Source organism: Priapulus caudatus, unplaced genomic scaffold, assembly GCF_000485595.1.
Source record: "Priapulus caudatus unplaced genomic scaffold, Priapulus_caudatus-5.0.1 Scaffold635, whole genome shotgun sequence".
In the NCBI taxonomy this organism is placed as follows: domain Eukaryota; kingdom Metazoa; phylum Priapulida; class Priapulimorpha; order Priapulimorphida; family Priapulidae; genus Priapulus; species Priapulus caudatus.
In genome coordinates, this window is record NW_014577696.1 from 114499 (window position 1) to 138305 (window position 23807).

The window sequence follows — 23807 nt, forward strand, 5'->3', positions numbered from 1 at the left end:
GCAGATTTATAGAGCGGGAAGGAAATATGATCAAGGTCAAGGTAAAGGTCAAATAAAGGTCGCAGTGACCTGGTTTTGGTACGCTGCTCACCTTCTCCCCAAGATGTGTAAGTATACCAAGTTTGGTAGCGCTAGGTCAATTAGGGGCCTAGTTAGAGTGCGGAAGGAAAATATGATCAAGGTCAAGGTAAAGGTCAAATAAAGGTCGTAGTGACCTGGTTTTGGTAGCGCTAGGTCAATTAGGGGCAGAGTTATAGAGTGGAAAGAAAATATAATCAAGGTCAAGGTAAAGATCAAATAAAGGTCGCAGTGACCTGGTTTTGGTACGCTGCTCACCTTCTCCCCAAGACGTGTAAGTATACCAAGTTTGGTAGCGCTAGGTCAATTAGGAGCCGAGTTAGAGAGCGGAAGGGAAATATTATCAAGGTCAAGGTAAAGGTCAAATAAAGGTCACAGTGACCTGGTTTTGGTACGCTGCTCACCTTCTCCCCAAGATGTGTAAGTATACCAAGTTTGGTAGCGCTAGGTGAATTAGGGGTCGAGTTATAGAGCAGAAGGGAAATTGTCTGCGGCGGCGGCAGCTGGGGAGACATGAAACCATAGTATCCCCGCCAACTTCGTCGCGGGGGATACAATAATTTTAAAGTACCCCAGCTAAAGCGGTACACTGTCATTCTGACTTCAAAGTTACTTGTTCGCCTACACCACAAGGTGGCGCCAGCTGAGGCTTGCTAAATAGAATAGAACAATGGATAATTCCAGTAAAACTCTGCATCCTGCTGCCATGTAGATCCTCACAACGCATAGCTACTATGCTGTAGAGGTTCACAGACTTAATCAAATTTGAGAATGTGACTGCCCAATTCTGAAGTCTGACGACAGATGCTTGACTGATGCGAGACTGACCCTAAATAACAACTGACGTGACGACAACATAGTTAGAACCAGTAAGAAGTGGTAGTTAAAATTTTTAAAGCAATGGGGTTAGCCGCTAGCTTTGTCAGCAGGTGGCGCAGCTGGAGTTAGAGGTGTTACAACGATTGCGCAATCAACCGGTCAGTTGGAAAGATACAGGAATCACGAATAGCATCGTATCCTCAGTGAGCGAACTATAACCAGCTGATTAAAATGCGCTTAGTTAAAGTCTGCAGACGATCCACTTCAGAGAGGCCTGACTATACTAGCCACGTCTACTTAATTAGGTAATTATCCGAAAACTGCTATATAAGACACTTAGTTATTAGCTCATTTTTACTTTCGAGCGTTTGCAGTAGTTTCTTGCCGGATTCCATGCAGTCACTTAGTTATAGAAAACGAACCCATACACGCGTAGGACGTGCACACGCCCACGCACGCCACCGACCACGCCCATGCACACCGCTGCTACACTGCCACGAACGCAACGCACACCACGCCACGCACGCATGCACGCTACATGTCATGCCCACACGGCCACCACGGCACGCCACACACGTGCACGTTTACCACGCACGGGCACGACACGCACGGGCGGCATCGTGTACGTACCAACGCCACGCACGCAAACATAACTGTGTACGTGCAACACGCCACGCACGCCAATGCAACGCACGTGCTGTACGTGCACGACGCCCGTCCGTGCCGACGTACATACGCCACCGCATACACGCACCGCCTGTACGTGCATACGCACGCACGCCAAGCCACAACAGTACGGATGCACGCATGGGTACAGTACACACGCACGCAACGCACTAACGTGTAGTGCAAAACGCACGCACGCACATGCACGATGTGTACGTGCAGGCGCACGCACGCAACGCTCCATGACAGCACGCATGCCACGCCAGCCTGTACGTGCCAAACGACACGCCAACGCAAGCCACACACGGTACGCATGCACGCCGGCGTACGTAACACACGCACCTCAGCGCACGCAATGCACGCACGAGGTGCGTGCACCGACGCACGCCGCCACATGACGTGCACATAGCACGCACACACGTGGCGCTGAACACGCCACGGCACACAACGCACGCTATGCACGTACATGTAGGACACCACGCACGCACCACGCCCGACGCACGCCGAACACGACGCACGGCAATTGTACCGTGCACACGCCACGGCACGCAGGACGAACACCCGATGGACGTGACCACACCCACGCACGGCATTATGATTTGTCGCCCGGGCGAACTCCTACGGTGTGTACGACAGTAGGCAGGTCGTTCTGCAGGTTCAACTACATGTAACAACTACCTAGCAATAGCATACATCCCGCCAATCTCAAATAAAACTATTACATAACTCCTCAGCAACAACGCAAAAAGACAGAAACACCACTTCAGCATTATGCACCACTAAATATCACCGGTGAATCTCGTAAACAGTATCTACATAATCCTTCAGTGCCACACACAAGAGCAATATAACACCCACTGTCCCCACTTCTATCCCGGAGCGGCGCGACGGCGGTGTGTGCATCATGGGTACGCGCGCATAATCTTCAGCCTCTGCAGATGTGCTGCCCTTCCAGCTCGGCAACTGTGTTCTAGCCGGGCTAACCCCATTTGGTTTAAGACAGGCCTTTATTTGTAGATGCTCTGCTTTGCGGTTAGCAACCAAGTGGTCTATATATCATAATCCTAGCTTCGCTAAAAATACTAGGCACTCAATACTCCATAGCATTTATTTCTCTGCGGGCGCAGATCTATTTGAATAGCTCCAATACTATAATGCACCTCACAAGCTACATTTCCGTCACATCTACATTAGTATCTGGACTCTACTAACGCCTTGAAAGCCCATATTTCTCTATTATATCTTCAGACTTCACAGCTGCGAGCGACCCAGTCGGGGGCGCCATCCAAATCAACGCGTCCGCTTAACAAATGTTATCTTAACCTTTATCCTGTATTAGCGAAATTTTCTGTGGGACCAAATAGTCTATGGTTTTTGTCTGTTCACGGCACTTTATATAGCTATATGCTACAGCATTGGACGTGAACATCCTATAGTAATAGCTTAGGACATCCCACACTCCGACATCCTACTAGTCGGCGCGCCCATGATACAATTAGACATTGCGCAACACATATTGTCTGTACCAATATGTCGACACGTCGTCCATATATTGTTGTATTTTTTAAGTGATATACCTATTCATTTGGGTTAGCATTTGAGGCAGTAGATATTCACTCTCACTAGTATTCATTAGTTAAATTGACACAAAAAAATATGATGCTAGAAAGTGCAGCACTTAACAAGTGCCGCAGAGCGGACATCGACTCACGACGGCAGGCGCGTGGGTGGGTCTTCTGATTGCTTAAACTCAGGTGGCAAAACGCGAGATTGAAGAGGCTCCGTCCATCCCCGCGCCGTTCGTAGCTCAGAGACACTATATCTAGGATACTACTAATACAGATCTAAAAATCGCGTATGATTAGCCTAGAGCTTCTGCCGTATACCGGTAGTACTGTAATAAAGATACAGTTGTGCAGCTTGCGCGTATATTAGACATGTATATCCATGGATATGTGCCGAGCGCGCAGGCCCGTGAGTGGTCGGGTCCGGACGGTGGGCAGGCGAGTGGGGAGGGCGGGGTGTGAAGGATGCTCTAATAGCAAAAGCAAGTTGCGCGAGATGGCGCGTGCAAAAGTCAGTCATCAATAATCAAAATGATGCGGATCACTTTCGGTGCGTCGATTAACCTCACTCCATTGAGTTGCAGGCGGAGGCGGCAGGAGGTATATTCAGGCAAGAGACATGGTCGCTCAGACTGTAGTTTACACCCATCTGACATTGAGCGTTATTCCATGATTAGCATAATTATGATCTAGAATAGTGCCATGGTTCACCCAATGCATTGCGCTAATGGGCTGCCCATGTTTTTGCTACACACCAGCGAGCAGTCAGGACGTTCATTAACAGCGGGGGGGGTTGTAGCATAATACAGGCGTGCTTACTCAGTGCTGTAGCTAATTACACGAGCAACTGACTTGTTAGAAACAATAAATCCACTTGGCATGTTTAAGGGAGCTAGTAAACCTTGGTTGCGCAACAAACATTTGCCTTTGCAGATTGTACTGTGCAACTGTAGGCTCGCCCCATGCCACAATAGCGCCAAGCACGTTCAGCCTGTCACTAGTTAACAAGCTCAACAATCCATGTTTAACCTACTCTTGAAGGCAGTCAGCAAGGTTATTTCCGCACTTATCTTCGCATAGTCAAGCAGAAGGGAGCATTCATGAGGTCCTTTCAATAAGGCCTAAAAACCTGCGTAGGAGTCACCGCTGACAACGCAAAAAATGTTTTTCAATCGCTCCGCTCAGACCATGATCCTAGAAAATGTCTCTTGAACAAACTCTGCCTGTTGCCCATTGACCTTTGACTCGCTGACCTCCAATTTCGGCCCAAGTGATGGCTTCTTCCTCACCAATGATGCCTTCATAACACCAACTATCCACGAGCCGTCTAGGGTCGGGAGCCGTTGTGAGATTTGGTGTGCCGCAATTCTGCATTTCTCCCCTATTACCTTAAGCATAATTCGACATCGGATTATGCAAAGTTGACGACATGCCTACAGTAACTGCACCTTGTGTAGTTAATAAGTACAGTACCTTTATAGACCACACGCGTATTAGTTTGTCCCAATAGTCACTGCTAATTCTAAGGAAATGTTAATGTAAATACCGTATTTGGTAATCTGCGACAACTTGCGCAGAAATTTATGGCCAACAAAATAAATCGAGTCTCGCGTTCTTGGTGGTTGCACGTACATGTTGCATACAGATGTTGAGCCATCGAAATTGCTTTGTCCCCGGGTAAATTGTTTGCCTAGGGTTCTTATTGGGCCTAGTCTGCCACCATATTATATGTTGCTGTAATCTCAAGAACGCTATATTCTTCTCTATCCCGAATCCCAAGAGTAAAACCATTAAGGTACCGGAATTGCCGCACTCAGGACTACACGGATCGAACATCACTGACACGGCGCCGAGGCATACGTGCCCGAAAATGTCGGATGCACATATAAATCTGTCATGGACACCGCCTACGCCAGTTACACCGGTTCAGCGACCAGCATGACGGTTTGATAACTGTCAACAAACCGATTTCTTGGACTCGCCGGATTTCAAGTTAGACATTTCTTATAACAGCAGTGTATTGGACAGAACTACATACGCGTTGTGGTATAAACAGCTAGATTGCTAGGCGCCTTATTAGACTACACAACCAGCCGGTGCCCAGTTACATGTAGCCATTCTTGTTAAATTGCATAACGCTCGATGGCAGTCGAATTATGCCTTTTAAGTTACGGGGATTGCAATGTTCCCCTTCTTTTACACCTCTTGACTTTGGACCTTGAGCCCCCAGGCCTTCCGACTATCCCAACTCGTCTTTGCGTCCCCCCCAATGTGCCGAATATCGTGACCGTACGTCGAGCGGTTAAGATTTGTGCCCAACTGTTGACGGACGGACGATCGGACGATCGGACGATCGGACGATCGGACGGACGATCAAGCGATTCTACAAGCTGCATCTGACTATGTCAGATGAGCTAAAAAGAAGCGCTCGTACACAATATTACAGTATATTACAATACTTGTTGGAAAAAATAGTATATATGCCATGACACGGTACCCTTACAAAGTTCTGCTATCGAATTTCTACTTTTCACATTTCAAACCAAAAGCTAATCAAAAAAGTGCACTCAGATGGACTAGTAGTAGTAGTGGTGCCACCGTCCCTGTAAGCAACGATACAGCTGTTAGTTTTAAAACATTTTCAAAAAATATTTTTAATGAACATTGTACAATGGAATATTTATGTAGCACAATTTAAACATAATTTAACTGAAAATAACAAGAAACCTAGGGTCATGTGTACCTTTAAACTTAAAGGGATACATTACTCTAGATTATTTGGATATTTTCAGTTAAAATAGGTTAAAATTACGCTACATAAAACGTTTTATGGTTCAATATTCATGAGAAATCTTTAAAAAAAATGTCTTAAAACTAACAGCTATGTACCGCTGCTTACAACAATGGTGGCGCCACTGGAAGCGCATCCACTGAAAAAGTTGCGCAAAACAACGTTTTGGCTGCAGGCTACAGACTGTGGGTGTTTCTTATTTATTAATTTAAGAGCAGAAGGATTGCAATATCTTAAACGACACTGTTTCAGTTATAATATGGACGAATTTGGCCTAAAATAAATATCGTTCAGTTAATATACTCTAAAATTCTAGGGGAAAGTATCCCTTTAAGGATACACTCAAGCATTTGGATGGGTATTGCTCTAATGAAAAGTAAACGCTTATTGACAAATGAATCTAATCAATCACACGTTTTATTTACATATGAGATGTATCTCTATGCTCAAGCCAAACAATTTCATGCAATTTTCAGCCCCTAATTATCTGACAACACAAATTTTGAATTACTATGTAAAAATGGTATTTTGGACATTTCTAAGTTACCACAGCGTATGAAAGCAAAAGTCTCACCACACGCACAATATGCACTAAAATCATGCGTCAGGATTTTCCTTTAGGTTTCATATTTACTGAAAAAAATGAGCAAAAAACCTGCCTAAAATTTAAGTTGTATGTTCGAATTGAACATTTATGTAAATCAAGAACCATAACTCATAAAAGACGGTACTTAATAACAAACCCTGGTGTGCTTTTTTACAGCAATGTATTACCATTAAAACGAGTGTAAAATTAAATTATTTTGAGTTGTAATGACGGAAAAATATCCATTGATACATTGGCTACTATGGTAGAAATCGAAACGGAGAAATCAACATTTTTCTACTTTTCACAATTATGACCGCCTGTGTGCAAAATGGGAGAATGTATGTGAAACGTCTACTGTTAGTACATACTATGACATATCCATGACTAACTGAAACCACTAAGGCCACAATTTAAAAAAATGTGTTTGCTCTCACCCGACCCAGGCTGAAAAGTTTGGGTAGGTAGGGAGGCTTTTTTTGAGGGGGGTCTTTTTACAAATTCAGCATGGTGTCTACATGCTCGAGTGTGCTTGTGTGGAGATACCTTTTATGTTGAATGTTTTTTTTTGCTTGGTACATATAATGTATTGCCTACAGATTTATATAATGTACAGTAATACAATCTGTAAAAAAAAGAATGGAAAATATTAATAAACATTTTTGAGTCGGCCCCTTTTTGGCGGGCCGGTCGGGTGAGGGCAAACAAACAAATTGGTAAAATGTTCTGCACACCTTGAGAAATTACAAGGGTTTCATCGCAATTTCATGCAAAACGTACGAACGATGCGTACTGCATGTCGTCACTAATATCCCCGTCAGACTGGACGGCGACCATCCGCGACCGTACGGCGACCAGAAAATGTACAAGGTCGCCGGCAAACGTGAACACAACGCTAGAAAAAGTCCCAACAAATTACAAACTTGAAAAAACCGCGCTCTTACAGCGACCTGTGCGATCATACCGCGTTCTCACGGCGCGCCCGCCACGACCTCTCCGCGCTTATGGAGTTTCTATTGAGATCTATGGGCTTGGCAACAGCGATCACCGGCGTTGCCACGGCGCTCTCACCATGCTCATGGGGTTCTTACCACGCGTCTTCTACGTGTATCGCGACTGCACGACGACCTCACGGCGTTTCTACCACATTCTCACGGCGACTATATATAAGCTAGTCAGATTTTCGGAAATTTCAACTGTATAGTTGTGCGTTTGCTGAGTAGAAACACGATGCCGAAGAAACAAGCTACCAGAGGCCGAGGCCGTGGCCGTGGCCGAGACAGATCGGCATGAAATAGATCAGCAGATCGGATGAGACAGATCCATGAAGTCGCCGTTGCAAATGTTACCATTTTCGCAGCGTCTTTGCCACGCGTGTACTGCGCGTGTACTACGTTCATGGAGATGTTACGACGCTTGTCTCACGACCTTGGCGACCCCACCGCATTCTAGGTCAGATCGCCGAACCTTGGCGTTTGTTTTGAACATGCTCAAAACAAACGCCGTGACTCGGCGATCATTGGCGACCATGGCGACCACACCACGATATCTGGCGTTTCCACCACACTTATACCACGCTTATGGCGACCTTGACGCGCTCTGGGCCCATTTTCCGTCGCCGTAGCAGCGCAGTAAGGATGCCACCCCGGTCTGACGGGGGTGTAAGCTGCGTCAAAACAAACCCGGACCTATATGTAACGCTACATAACGAGGTGTAAATGCAATCGGCGTTACACTATTTGCATGAAGATTTTATCCACTTTTCAAAACTCGGACCGATTCCTATTTCTAGTATTTTGTATATAATTAGTAGGCAACCAGTCAGGTTATAAACCAGGAGCCCGTTGTCAGGAACGTTATAATTTGATGGCACAAGGCTGCTGATTGGATGAGAATCGATCACACAATTAAAATTCATACACATTAATGTACATCACAGTAATTTATGTATATTATGATGGTTAACCGCACAACGACATGTAGACTATAGGCCATCCTGTCCGTTATTTTAGTCTTGCGATCCCCTCCCCAGCAGAACATGAACATCTTTTGTAAATAAGGGGAAAGATATGAAACAACGATTTTCATTTTTTATCCCACGTCTGAGGCCCTCGAGGTTTTTAGTAATTTTGTGGGAAAATTAGGAAAGTAGTAAAATGACGGAGAATTGTCCAATTAGGTCTCGCGTTGCAAAGCATGCGCTAAGAGCGAAGTAAATAATCCAATCGAAAGAGCCGTACTACGCTATGATTGTACATGCGTGTTGTTGCTAACGACTCCAACATGGCTGCGCCCACGAACCCCTTGAAAATACTGTGTTATTGTCACAACCCTGGTGTTTCTGAGAGTGAAATTACACCTTTCAAAGATTTAACTTGGACCACGTTTCTACGGACTCGTAGTGTTGCAATTTTGAATGATTTAGTGGGCAATCAAGCTCAAATTGCAAAAATTTTCATCCGTACTCATGCCATGGAGTCACTGCCGCTGGGCCGCATGCCGTGTAGCTTTAGTAGTAGTACTATAGCCCGCGTGCAGTTGCCGCAGGCCTACGGCAACTGCACGCGGGCTATAGTTACTAGAGCTACATGCCGTGGTGCCGGTGCCCTTGCCACGAGATGCTGGATTTCACCGCAAATGTTACCAGTATTTTACAGATTCCACAAAGCAACAGCGGGGATTAGCTGCAAAGCAGAAACTGGAGGCTGCATCTGTTAATGGCACATCCATATGATATTAAAACGCTACATATGTAACTCTAGGTGTATAACCCACTGACTTAAGTTAACTGCGGCAGCCCAAACGCGTAGACTAAACAAGAGCCGCAGAGCGTCTGGGCTCATCTGAGGTCTGTTGCTACGGTTATAACATTTAAGTCGTGCGTAGTGACACCTTTGTTAGGCGCAGATATGCAGATACGCAGTTGCGTACACATCATTTCAGCAACCTTCTGCATTCTGCATACCTCCCAAATCCCATTGGTTGATACAAATCGCGTGCCTGAAACTCCTGTTTTATGGTGCATTGTGACTCTAACCCTATTAAAAAAAAAATTAATTGTTGTAAAAATTATTTGTTGTTATTAAATTGTTGTAAATAAATCATGTAAATATTTGCGTTAATTAGAAAAAAATAGTTAAATGGATAAAGATAGAAAAATACAGAAAACAGGTAAATAATAAAAAATCAGATGGGATTTGATCCAACGACCTTTGAGCCGTGGTGCCTGTGCTTTAGGCGTTCGGCTATCCAGGCTTATTGGGTTTCTAGATTATGGATGTGCCATGAATATGACAACACTGTGATGTCATTGAGGCAGTTCAGGAATCCATGTTTAACCCTCCTCTTGAGGGTCAAAAGGTTATCATACACTTACTCTTCGCACGTCAGTGGAAAGCACATTTCATGGTTCTTTCAATAAAGTGATAAAAATGGTAGGTCAGCGCTGAAGCAAAAAAGTTTTTCACTCTGTCCATTAGGCCATGTCCTCAGAAAATGTCTGATAGCTGACCTTTCCCCCACTGCCCTTTGACCTGGTGACCTCCAATTTCTTGCCCATCACACTATACATCGAATATTCAGAGCATAGGTCGAGCCGTTAAAATTTGTGCCGCAATTCCGTATTTCCTCCTATACCTTAAGTTAAGGGGAAATATTCCCCCTCCGTTTACACATCTTGACCTTTGACCCTTGACCCCCCAAATTTGTCATCCTGCGCCCTTTTCACGATTCCCCCCCCCCACGTCCCAAATATCGTGACCGTATGTCGAGTGGTTAAGATTTGTGCCAAACTGTTGACGGCCGGACGAACGCACAAACGATCATGCGATTCTACAAGCTGCATCTGACTACGTCAGATGAGCTAAAAAGTAAGAGTAAGACTAAACTTAAGTTACGTACGTTATTATACAGTACACATTCTCTTAACATTTGTTATTATTAAAATATTATTATCTTTATCTCCCACCTTTATGTAAAAAATTACAAGCTTGATTTTCCCCTTGAGGCCACCATCCTATTAGTAGTCAAGCTCAGCTTATGATGACGGCCTCCTGTATTTTTCATTTTTTTATTTCCTTCGATCTATGAGTTATTTATACATTTAGAATTAATTTATACATGTTCTCATATCATACCCAAAGTGTGCATTATCTGTCGTGGCACACAGTACACAACAGACCACAACCGGAAGAGACACCCAGAACGTTTGACTCGGTGTGAACTAGTGAACGGCGGTAAATTACTCAAGGCAGCCAAGCTCAAGCAAGACCACCATTTGTTGACCCACATTGAAAACCAGTTGCCACAGATCATACACACGGTTCTTGACGAGACCACTACCACAGGGAGAAAAGGTAGAACTGTCTGCAAAGAGTTTTGACGCATTTTGTTCACAGGTAATAGATAGCAAGCTGATCAGGGACAAAGAGATCCTCCGCTTGACCAAATTAAAGAAGTTATTTGTCAAAACTGTGAGCGACATTGAGAACAAAGATGCAACAAGGTACAAGGCATGGAACTTGAAGCAGAGGCTTAAAAAAAATACCCTCAGGTGTGCTTTCTAAAGCCAAACAGGCAATATAAAAGTGAACTTGTGTATGTAGATAGCCTTGCTGCAGAAGATCTGGTTGAAGAAGCTGTCCAATTTGACACTGACACAGATGCAGAAACTGATACTACAGATAGCGAGTGCCAACCAAGGGAAGCTGGTGATGCGCTAAAAGGAAGGAAACGCAATAAAAAGGGAAAATCTTGCAATACCCAGCAACCAGTAAGCTTGAGAGATCTGTATACATCAGCATATGATTTACGATCTGCTATTGATGACATCCCATCAAACACACTGCCTTGGCCACCAAAATCTTCTCATACGACTGTAGATACTGCCAGAGAAATTATACCTTCAAAGCTCTTCAATTCCTTCACATGTATGGTTGGTAAATCTGATGACCCACAAGTAGATGATTATGTGGAAGTCAGTGATGATTAGCGTCGCCGCATTCTCAGCATATTGCAAGATGTTGTGTACCTGGCTTCCAAGGGAAAAAGCCAATGCCAAAGCAGACATCCCTGGCTATGGCAGTCAGACACTTGACTGGCTCTGCACAGCTGATAGGCTTACTCAATGGTTTGGGCCATAGTGCATCACACTCATATGTGTTGGAGCATGATACTGCATTGGCTCAGCAAGAAATGCTCAGAGGATGTAATACACTCCCGTCATGTCTACAACCTGGCATCTTCGCAACACTCGTATGGGATAATAATGACTTTGGGGAGGAGACTGTGTCGGGCAAGGGAACACGTAGGAACTGTGTCGGTGCGAGTGACTTACAAATGCAGATGAATTTTATTCAAAGAGGTTTCATTCAGATTATAGAGCATTTAACAAAAATAGTAGAGAGTATGGGGTTGGTAAGTCACCCTTAAGGGATTTCATGACTTTCATCCCATTAACAAATCTTTAAAACCTAAATCCCTCCTACAAGTGAAAACATACTATTTTAATTGCAATTTACATTGAAAACAATAAGATACATAAGAAATTGTAAAAAAACTATTTTAATATGAAATATATAATACTGTTTACCCAAGTCATCTTCTTAGATACCTGTCTAATAAATATCCTTTACGTTAAAGCTGCTATTTGTTGCTTAAATCACATTAAGTGAAAAAAATGCATAAAATTTGCATAAATTATATTTGAGCAAGAATTGTGGGTAAGTGTGCGTGTTGGGCATGTGGGATAAAGTTGGAATAGTGATTGGCATCATATTAGCTACACTTTAAACAATGTTTCATGTTCTGCCAAAGAGGGGACCACAAAAGTCAATATTTGAATGCATTTGTAGTGTACAGCCTATAGTCTAATGGTCATGAATTTATTCTGCACTGCAATGCATAAATTCTGCACAGTAACACAAGACGTGATCGTCATGACTCATCAAAATATTCAAAACAAGAAAACAAATGGCACTTGCAAATGTTTGTTTCTGTATATGATCTGTAGACATAAGTAGTTTTTTCTGATGTGTTTTTTATGAAAAACACACATTTTACTAATTAATATAAAATATAATATCACTATAATTGCAATTCTTTGTGTGAATGCATAATTTTCATATTCTTAAAGTTACGAGAGGGTCTGCTCTCGGTGATGTTAAGAGGAAATTTGCGAGGATTTTTCATTCTTGTAACTTCACGATGTTCCTGTCAACGATCTACGAGTCAAAGTTAATGTTAAGACTGATGTTAAGACTAATTCTGTTTCTGACAACAGGCCCCAGGTTGCAAGCATCAATTCTGATTGACATATTATTTTTACACAGGTGATGAAAATTAGGGATGAGGGTATTGATTAAATAATTGTAAAGTGCTTCCTGATCGCACTACATGAGTACCCGTAGCTATTTATGGAGCCACTGGCATGATAAACCAAGCACTCGTAGCTGGTACAGTAATATAACGTCAGTTCATGGCACTGGGTAGTGCCTAGTCACTAGGCTACTGAGTAGTAGAGTACTGGCTAGTGCCTAGCACTAGCAGTGCCAGTGGCTAGCTGTATTTGCTGAAGTGAAACAATAAACGAGACGGAATTGGTTTCAGAAGTAATTCCTACTTCTTTACAGTTATAACGCATGTAATTTATAGCTAACTACTAGTGCCAAGCACTAATGTAATTGTTTCTCCTTTATTTTGTTCCCCTTTGGTTACAGTACCACTGAATCTGACTGAATCAGTGACTGACTAAGTACCCCGCATCGGACTAGTAGTACTAGTGGCTCGTAGGAGCGAGGTAAAAATTATAATTTCACATACTAGTTGCACCACACTTACAGAGTGAAGCGGTGACATCTTCAGTATAGTTGAAAACTCGAGTCTCCTAAATAACCTCTGCAATATCGCAAGAGTGCAAATGTATTGCACTTCAGCATAGAAAACGATCGGAAATGAGATAAATGCACAAACTTCTGCGGCTTCCTGGATTTTAGCTCGTGCGCAGTAAACCTGCGCAGTATCAAGTCTGTGGTGTAGTGAAATAAGTTGTAGCGTGGGATAATTTTGTGTTTCTTGGGATTTTCCTCGGAGCGCACAGCTTCTAGTTAGCAATTACTGTTAGTATAGTCCTAATTACGGTAAAAAAATATATAAACAAATATTACTACAATATATAAAATTAGTTTCGTTTAATAAAAATAGTTTTATATGCTGCACAGGGAAAATTCTAATGCATGCCTGTGAAACAATAGGATACAGTAATCTTTACGACACACAAAACAGGTCAGATGATCAGAACATGGCGGAGATCCAGGTAGGGTGTCAAATGCCAAATATTAAGAAGTCTGTTTTAAGTTTAACTCTGCTATGGCGAAGGTTTTAAAATAAAGTAATTATTTTTAACCATTTTCTCAGATATTTTATTTTTTATTGTAATATGTCACAATAGCAAGATAAAATTAAATAGGGAAACTGATAATTGAATTGAATTTTCAATGTTGACATTCAATTTGCATAGCCTTGTCATCCCATGGCCATGGCATAGGACTATGGCATGGGCATATGTTAGGCCGACTACTTGCGTGGGTATTTAACGTCTGACTCAAAGTAAGGGTTTTGTGACTGTTGTCATGTTCTGATGTCTTGTCACTTGTCGGTGGCTGCCCCATGGCAAAAATGCCAAAATAGGGGATCGGAATGTGACTAACCGTGTCAATAAATAATGACATTGTGTCATCTCATGATGACGTACTATTACTATTAGTATTACTATTACTATTAGTATTAGTATTAAACTATTATAATAGATGTGTGTAGATTATGAAGTTGAGATCTCGCTCACTTGTTGGACCTAGCTCCAGGAAACGGTATTGCTAGGGTTAGAATACCGTTTCAAACATTGGCTGCAGCTAAACACGTAGTTGACTTATTTGCCAAGTATCGCCAAAGAACACTTCACATGTGATATACCAAATGAATCAGTATACAATATACATCCACCTTCTTGTAACCATCAGTGCGCTACGATGCACTGGGTACTTACCGGGTTACAGCGACTTTTTGAGACGAATGGAACAAAATTTATGAATTTGCCACCATGTTTACTATCATTCCGACTGTGGCTAAAATCTGCAATGGATCGAACAAGGGAAATTAAACGATCTGCGGTTCTTATGTAAACCACCCCTACATCCGAGAACATGTCATCTAAGGTTTTTACAAATGGCCCACACATTTGTGAACATCGTTTCACTTGCTTTAGTGTGTAATGGCCGTGAGAGCCATCGTGCAGCTATAGTACTATTTCTGTAGTATTTTCTAGCGAGTCTTTTCCGTTTCGGGTTTTCCGTGTCTCTCTTCCATTGACTCATGCGCAGTGTAAAACTGGCGGGTAAAGCTGATTGGAAAGTTGATATGCTGAGAGAATTAGCAGATTATACCATGACTTAAGAGATACATTCTAGTTTAGAAGCAGGACAACTGTGAGTTAACGTTCATATTTCAAACAAGGCAAGTCAAAGGTGGTAATAGAATAGTTTTATTTGAGATATACAGAGTTATTCATCTAGATCTGCAGAGGTGATAGGTTTTTTGTATGGAAGGGTGTCAGGCTGTATCTAGACAATCCGTCGCACAGCCTGGTCGGGCTATTGTTGGCCCTAGAGCACTACACTAGTCTGGCACTAGGTGACCAGGCTGACCTCTTTGTTAACACTGAGAGTGGTCACTACCGGAATGTTTCACGTCCTCATCGGTTATTTACTTATTTTACATCTGCATCAATGGACACAGGCCTGTAATTTTACGTGGTCTTCTGATCCACATGGAATTTACAGTCCCTAATGCAGGGTGCTACAAAAAAAAATCCCCTGTCAGGCAAGTGGGTTACGAAACTGCTTGCTCGGAGGCAAAAGTCACTTGCCCGAAAAAACATTAAAAAAAACATTAAAAAAATTCTAATATGAATGTAAATGGTAAATAACGTAAATGAAGGTTCATCTAGTCAACATTCAGGATTTCACTTAGCGGCACAGTAGAAAGTTGAACAGCTGATACGAGTGTATATAAAATATATTCATGTTGGGACACAGCACGCAGTTTGTTTTTTATTTCTTATTTTTTAAGTGTCAGTTTATTATCAAAAACCCACCACACTCTCACAATAAATTAATAAATTATGTTCACGTTTATTTGGGACGTTCATTCGCATTGTATTTTTTATTTAAATCTCGTTGCAGCAAGGCAGCGCGATGTTGTGTCTGTGCAAAACAATGCAAGGGACAGGTGGAAACCACCAAAAAATATCATTATGTCTAGACTAGACATTCAATAAAAAAAACTTGATTGCCCGAACAGGCAAGTGCAATTTCAAGCTACTTGCCCGGGGGCAAATTTTGGTTGCCCCAGGCAAGCGGGCAAGCGGGTTTTGTCGCGCCTTGCCTAATGACAATGTTGAGACTGAGAGTCAGATTTTTACACTTTTGCAAGAATAACTGCCATGGCCAGGGTTTGACATCACACCTTTGAAGCGAAAGTAGACACGCTAATCAATAAACCACCAACGTGACCAAGCTCTTTTTGATATAGTCGAATTACCACTTTTGTTATTTTAGTATATATCAAAAGAAATAAAAATTGGTTGACCGATACTCTGATCTTTTTTTACAGTCCCACGCAAGACTGCCGGTTGCGATCCTGTTAATGTCCCTGATTTTATTCTACTGATACAGTTTTACATACACTTGTGGAACCTAGCTCAGCCTGTTGTTGTCATTTGTCACTTGTTACGCTAACACTTGTTAATTATAAACTTTTTTATTATTGCACTGATGGTGAGAAGCTTGTAATCTGGTGCCTCAGAAATTGCCTGTAACTTTGGTGGTTTACTTTGGGTTATTGGGAATTTCTTACCACAAGTATTTGTTGTGACACTGAGATTAGGCAGCAAACTAGCCTTGCAGGCAGAAAAACTACCACTTGCTGCCCTTAATTTTGAACCCTGATATTGGGGTGCTATCATAAATAGTGACCATTTATAGAATGCTCGTATCGATTACGTTCGTGAGAAATCCTTTCACTTTTTGAGTATGCAACATCTCAGTCTTACTCTCTTCTTTCTAAAACGTACAAATAATTATAGTCATACTATTTACAGTAATTTCATAAGGACAGTCTTTATGCATAATTTCTTGGTTTACCATTTCTATTTCTGTCTGTTCAGGTTAAAGTTCTATATGATTTCGATGCCCAACCAGGTTCTGCGGAAATCAACATCCAGGCAGATGAGATCATAGTAGTTACTAGACAGGTAGGTAGTTTAATTAATTTTAATAGTAGAGCCAATAGAAGTAAAACATATATACATGTATGTATCTGTGTGCCAAAATTACCCATGACGCATACTCCTATCCAAGGCGTGGCGAACCAACATTGCAGTCAAGTGAGTCAACAGTAGTGAATGTATTGGTCATTACTGTCTATATTTGTATATAGTGAGAAGAGTCATGCTACTAATATCAGTGGTCCGTTTGAGTAAACAAAGCTGTTCAGAAATGCATTCAAATTTACTTAGTCTCAATAAAAGATCGTAGTTGGTTTTGTGTTTTGTTTTCTGTGTAGATGAGTAACGTTGCGTAAGTATAGAGGGTTCTGCGAATTTTCAAATTACCCACAATGCAACGCTGCCAGCCATGACGGTTCCAGAAACCAGTTTAGGCATTGTACAAGTACATTGCCTAAGGCGGGCCCAAGGCACTGTTTTCTGCTAATTATATTTGCCTATTAGTATTAAGCAAATCCATCACAACGCCGCTCTCCTGCGGTGTTTGTTGTCAACTGCAGCAATCTATATCAGAGAGAGCCACACAGTTGTTTTAGGCTGCCTAGCATGATCACAACACAAGGTAAAGTGACGAGAGACCAGGGCCAGGCGGACCACAGACGCTTGGAGCATTTTCAATAAAAAAGCAATGCTGAATAAACACGAAATGTATTTACTACCAATGTCTTAATGTTTCTCTACTCTCTTTCGCCTAGTATCGCCGATAATTACCTGTTAATGCCGGTCAAATGTTCTTCTGCAACACACACGTACACCGCACTCACGGCGCACACCGCTACACATTTACACTTATATACATATATCGCCTGCATCCAGTAGGCGGCTGTTTGAGTGGGGGTGGTGATTTCTCTTGCGCGTGCAGCATACTCTACATAAAATAGCACCGAGGCAACGTGAACAGAATTCACCAAGCCCAGCTTTACAATTACAGTGTGCTGACATGATGCCTGTCCCATATTCTCTCATCGTGACCCATGCACAGATAGAGAGATGGTATAATCAGAGACTGGGAGTGCATAACACGTGCTCGGATAACGTAGATGGGACTCTCACTGTACACCACTAACCCAACCGCAGAACAGTCGATCGTAGGCATCCAGGCTTTTGTGGTTCTGAAAGTCATTGAGAGTATAAAATGGACTCGGTTAGAATGATAGGTAGTCAATTCACGAGATCCATATAAGTACGTGATGGGCACAAGTTGTGGTCCTCGTTCCATTCTCGTACGGGTGTCGATTCCCAATGTACGCAATTTTCTCGAGATAGCGTGCTTTGGCTACGTTGTCTAGTGAATCAAAGTACTTGCCCATACTACGTACACTTCAGACAGTTGGCTCGACCCCCAAATTTTGCATACACCAGATGTTATAAAAAGCTGCGTTTGATAGCTATATGCAGTAAAATCGGTGACATTTCTGAACACTCGCGATGTAAACAAACTCAAGTCCATGAACATCTGTGTTGCGTGCAATCTCCCGACGCTAATAAACCTGCATGCAAAGCCCTGCAAAACTGTACCTGTGTAATCTCATTGAACTCTAGCAGACTAGCACCCCACCCCACGCTGATAGACCTGCCTGCAACACCCTGTAAAACCGGGTCTGCACAATCATATCGAACTCTATCACCACAACACGCGCTGGGAAACCTGTCTGCAAAACCGGGATCCACTTACTGCTAATATAGATTACTATAATAACACTATCGTATGTACAATCTATCGATGTTAATTTGGTAGATTGCGCATATCGGTAACAAGTGTTTGCAATTCTGGAACCAGTATGGTCGGCGGCACGGGATTGTAGGTAATATTGCTATTTTTAGCTCATCTGACGTAGTCGGATGCAGCTTGTAGAATCGCGTGATTGACCATCCGGCCGGCCATGCGTGCGTGCGTGCGTGCGTCAACAGTTGGGCACAAATCTTAACTGCTTGACGTACGGTCACAATATTCGGGACGTCGGGGGGGGATCGTGAAAAGGACTCGGGATGACAAATTTGGTGGTCAAGGGTCAAAGGACAAGATGTGTAAACGGAGGGGGAATATTTCCCCCTTAACTTAAGGTATAGGAGAAAATACGGAATTGCGGCACAAATCTTAACGGCTCGACCTATGCTCTTAATATTCGGTGTATAGTGCGAAATTGGAGGTCACAGGTCAAAGGGCAGTGGGGGAAAGGTCAGATATCAGACATTTTCTGAGGACATGGCCTAATGGACAGAGTGAAACACTTTTTTGTTTCAGCGCTGACCTACCATTTTTATCACTTTATTGAAAGGACCATGAAATGTGCTTTCCACTGACGTGCGAAGAGTAAGTGTCTGATAACCTTTTGACCCTCAAGAGGAGTGTTAAACATGGATTCCTGAACTGCCTCAATGATGTCATAGTGTTTTCATATTTATGGCACATCCATAATACAGATGAGGCGGGATACCAGAGAAGTGTTGCCGAAAGGAGGTGTTGATCCTAACCGCTGAGCGCGGATCTTGCACGCAGTTCCGCGGCAAGGCGCACGCGACCGCGGAAACGTCCTACGACAGTATGCAGCGCTGGCAGCTATGGATCCATGCGCCAAATGCATAGGTTGGCGCACGGATCCATAGCTGCCAGCGAACAGTTTGGAATTTTAGCGGGGGACACAGAGGGCAGAGATTTGGGATATGGGAGGAACTCGCGACTTAGATGGGGGGTCGTACAGATGGGGGGGGCGAGAGCGAAGCTTTTGATTTCACGGTAGTTCCATTTCCGTGTGGTCTTAGGCGTTTTCACTATAAGTTGTACAGCGCCACATGACGCTTATTCTATATAACACTTGATATGTGAACATCAGAGAGATCGCACCATGATTGCATGAAGAAATGGATGAGGATGTTGTTTGAGAGAGTATGCGCATTATGTGGCTATTCGTAACATCGAACTGATTCCTCTGCGTATTGCTCTGCTATGTGCTGCTACAGAACGTCATGACAGCAGTACCTACGTCGTGTTGAAGGGAACTGTCGACAGCCGTCATGTTGAAGATGTCAGCGACGTTGTTTTGCCTGAAGTTCTTCATGTAACGTGATGTTGTGCACACAATCGGCAACATCCTCAATATGATAGATTTGGATGACATTTGTCACGCGTAGTTAGACTTATATTACTGAATGGCGCATATATGACCGCCGGAGAATGTATAACTGTTGTGTATAAAAGTTGCAAAGATATTAAAAATCTGACCGTTATTTTAGTAAAATTTTTATAAAATAGTGATACGAAATAGTACGCGGATTGTGCGCCTATTTACCTCTTTCAAATCATACACTGTTTACAAATCTCCATTTGCTGGATTTTCCCCGAGCTCCGCCCACTTTAAAAATAGTGCTAGCATTGTGGCAGTGGTATCTTGAGTGTACGAAGGGGCACTGCATGCAGTTTGATTGTGGTTCCACAGTCGTGGATTAACTTTAACCCTGAGTTAAGACCAACTCTGAGTTAAACTCACTAACTCTGAGCTAGTAAACTCCGAGTTAAATTTGGGTTTCATAAACATGGATTAAATCCTGAGTTAAATAACTGAGAGTTAACTCAGAGCAAGACTCAGAGTAACTCGGAGTTAGTATCCCATAATTCCACATAGTTAGAACAGCCGAACATGATAGACGCATAGACCATAGACGATAGATGCATGATAGACGCACGAACATGGTAGAAGGTGTAATGAAAAAACGTTATAATGAAAACCGGCAGCGATAAATAAATGAGGGAAAATATTTTGCCAATGCGGGGATTGAACCAGCAACGTTCGCACCAGTAGCACGGCGCTTTAACAACTACGGCTATTGCGACATTGCTAAATATCCCCCACACACATCCCCCCCTCACATTTACCCACATCCCCCCCACATTTACCCACATCCCCCCACATTTACATTTCCCCATATTATCACAGTACGGATGCCTGGATCAGCGTTGGTACGCCATCAATGGCCAACCAATGTACACCAAACGTAAACAAACACCTATGTTCCAGCTGCAGCGGGGGATCGAACATGGGGCAGTACTAGATAAACTAATTAGCTGTAGTACTAGTACCCTAGAGCTAAACTAACCTTGTAGAAACTACGAGAGTGTACAAACGGGCACTGGATGGAGTTTGGAGGGTTATAGCTAGACTGGTACCCGTTCATCACCTTCACTCCGGCAAGTATCCTTCGCTACACTGAAGTTAGTTAGTGTAGCGTGTGGAACTGTCGACCGGGGAGCAGTGTAGGTTGTTACCGGCCGAGCCGTCTGCAGGAAAGTCGTAGCGAAACGCTATACATATAGCCTTGTTGCGCCATCTATCGCAGGCCATATGTACTACACTGTCACTGATATGGGGGCCTGAACTAGTCGCTGGCACAAAAAATTTCAACTCTGTTTTTTACAGCAAAGCAAGCGCGTCGAGTAGCGAACCAAGAATTACGACAATTTCTAGGAAATCTCTAGCTACGGGGGTAGTCAAACCCGTCATGCATTTGCCAGAACTGCTCAATTCAGCGATAGCCCCACAATTGCGTCTATAGTGGACCCGTTGAAATTGCTATTCAATGAGTGCAGCGTTGTTGTGTTAGTGTGCCGCTACGCAGCGTTTTTTGCACTTCGCGCGATATCAGGGCTGCCGATCGTCTAGAAAGCTAATAAGCCTGGATAGCCGAATGCGTACAGCACAGGATTACGGCTCAAAGGTCCTTGGATCGAATCCCATCCGATTTTTTATTATTTACCTGTTTTCTGTATTTTTCTATCTATATCCATTTAACTATTTTTTTCCAATTAACGCAAATATTTACATGATTTATTTACAACAATTTAATAACAACAAATAATTTTCACAACAATTAATTTTTTTTTTTAATAGGGTTAGGCCGTTAAGGTCACAAGTCACCATAAAACAGGAGTTTCAGGCACGCGATTTGTATCAACCAATGGGATTTGGGAGGTATGCAGAATGCAGAAGGTTGCTGAAATGATGTTGCAACCTAACAAAGATGTCACTACGCACGACTTAAATTTACGTTTATAACCGTAGCAACAGACCTTAGATGAGCCCAGACGCTGCTGCGCTTTGTTAGTGGCGAGTGCGCGAACGCCTCTATACAAAAATAGAAGCTTCTGTAGGTAAAATTTGTGAATTATGCAGTATTGTTGCCTTTATATTGTAGCTTTTAAATGTGCTCATAGCCAGTTAGACAGCGTCTTGCAGTTCAAAGGAACATTTACATATTTCGTTCGAATGACACATTCATTTGTATGGAATGTGCCGTGTTCCTGCAATCAGTGTACTGCGTGCAATGTACTCCAGATACTAATTATGGCAGGTATCACTGTATGTATTTGATTGTAAAAATAATAAAATGCGTCAAAAGTTCTGCACATTTTTTTGTAAAAGTTTATTCTGGAACTGCAAGAAATTAAATGTCATTTGGTTGTAATCAAGGCAATTATTTGTGTTGTGTACTTTACCCAGTGACATTGTTTATGACGAAATCCCATAGCTTTTGGGAGTACATGTGGAGTGGCTTTTGCTAGCAACAGAACCAATGGATGCATACTGGATAGCTTGGCAAAAACTTGGATCTGGTTATGAGTGTCCTAGGAGAATTAATTTTCATATTAATTATTGTAGTTGTGGGAACGATGCCAGTCAGTTGCTAGGTTGGCATGGTAATTTCTTAGATATATATGCCTTTGTCATAAGAAAAAATTACGTTGAAAAAATATGTGAGTTGGTGTGTGTCCAGTATATATCCACCACCGAACAGGAATGTTGTATAACTATGCGAATGCTGTGCTAATGTGGAAAAGTTTGATTGCCCTGGATGTGTTGTTACGGTGCACATATTGTATGCTTACTTTCCCCCTAATGGGTCCTGCTTTATATACCTGTTTTGCCAAAGCAAAACTCAATTAGCTAGTCATCTTACCATTCAGCCAAGGAAGTAATTGATAATGAACAAATATATTTAGGGCTACAGGGCAAATAAGGGCTACATATTTAGTAACTAGATGCACGTTAATACTGATTGTTGTATGTCTGTAGGATGTTGGTGAGGATGGTGGAAGGCAAAAGATAAATGGAGAGGTGGGATTATTCCCAGGCATATGTGGAAGTGGTAAGTACAGTGACAGTTTCTTTCCACAATACTACACATTGACTAGCTTTTTGCTGATGGTAAAAATTTTATTCCTAGACTATAATACGTATGATACACAGATTGTAGCAATAACAATAATGTCTAAAATATTGTTACTCCTGTTTTTATAGTAATTGTAAAGGGAAGTTATTTTGATCCCGTATGTTTAACAGCAATAAGTAAGCTCGGATTGAATGGTGGATAACCTCATTCCATTCTGTAGTACAACATGATACAGAACCACTATTTATGCTTGATTGTAAACAGCTTGTTAGTTCACCTGTTTTATTACGAATAAACACAGGGTTGGATGTTGTTGCGTATGTTTTGTAATTTTTGCGTGAGTAATATAGCATCAATGGAATTACTTACGCACAGCGTGCAAGAGAGTGGGCCACAGAGATGCCTCCCCACCACTACCAATCAACATTTACTGATGGAACGACAGCCGGATTTATAATACCCCAGATTCATACAGGTACAGTTTTATAAAACAATAATTTAATATGTTTTTGTGTGGTAGCACCAAATGAATGCTAACAGGGACTTCACTTAATAAAAAAAAAATAAAAACTTGGGGCAGAGATGCAAATTAAAAACCTGATATAGTTCCTGACAGTACTGGTATTTTTTTTCACTATTACAAAACTTACTGGTAATTACAAAGATACGTGCATCAAATATTACAACATGCAACTACTAACCCAAACTAAGTGAGAAAACATATAGGTAATACATTTGGTTAGCGAAATCTACTTACAAGTACGTCATAACATGTCCCATTGGGATATCTTGACGGCA

The 23807-nt window shown here is 42.4% G+C and overlaps 2 protein-coding genes across 3 annotated transcripts in view; one reads left to right on the forward strand and one right to left on the reverse strand.

Moving 5' to 3' along the window:
* Positions 1 to 13530, reverse strand: part of LOC106812332 (leucine-rich repeat protein soc-2 homolog) — a 32661-nt gene extending 19131 nt beyond the window's left edge. For both annotated transcript variants that reach the window (XM_014816176.1, XM_014816175.1), the window contains exon 1: positions 13343 to 13530. The gene's annotated coding sequence lies outside the window, so the exon portion shown is untranslated. The remainder of the gene's footprint in view (positions 1 to 13342) is intronic.
* A 259-nt stretch (positions 13531 to 13789) lies between these two features.
* LOC106812330 (sorting nexin lst-4-like) overlaps positions 13790 to 23807 on the forward strand; it is a 37940-nt gene continuing 27922 nt past the window's right edge. Inside the window, exons 1-2 of the mRNA XM_014816173.1 lie at positions 13790 to 13817; positions 16725 to 16811. Coding sequence (XP_014671659.1) covers positions 13803 to 13817; positions 16725 to 16811 — 102 coding nt within the window. The 5' untranslated portion in view covers positions 13790 to 13802. The remainder of the gene's footprint in view (positions 13818 to 16724; positions 16812 to 23807) is intronic.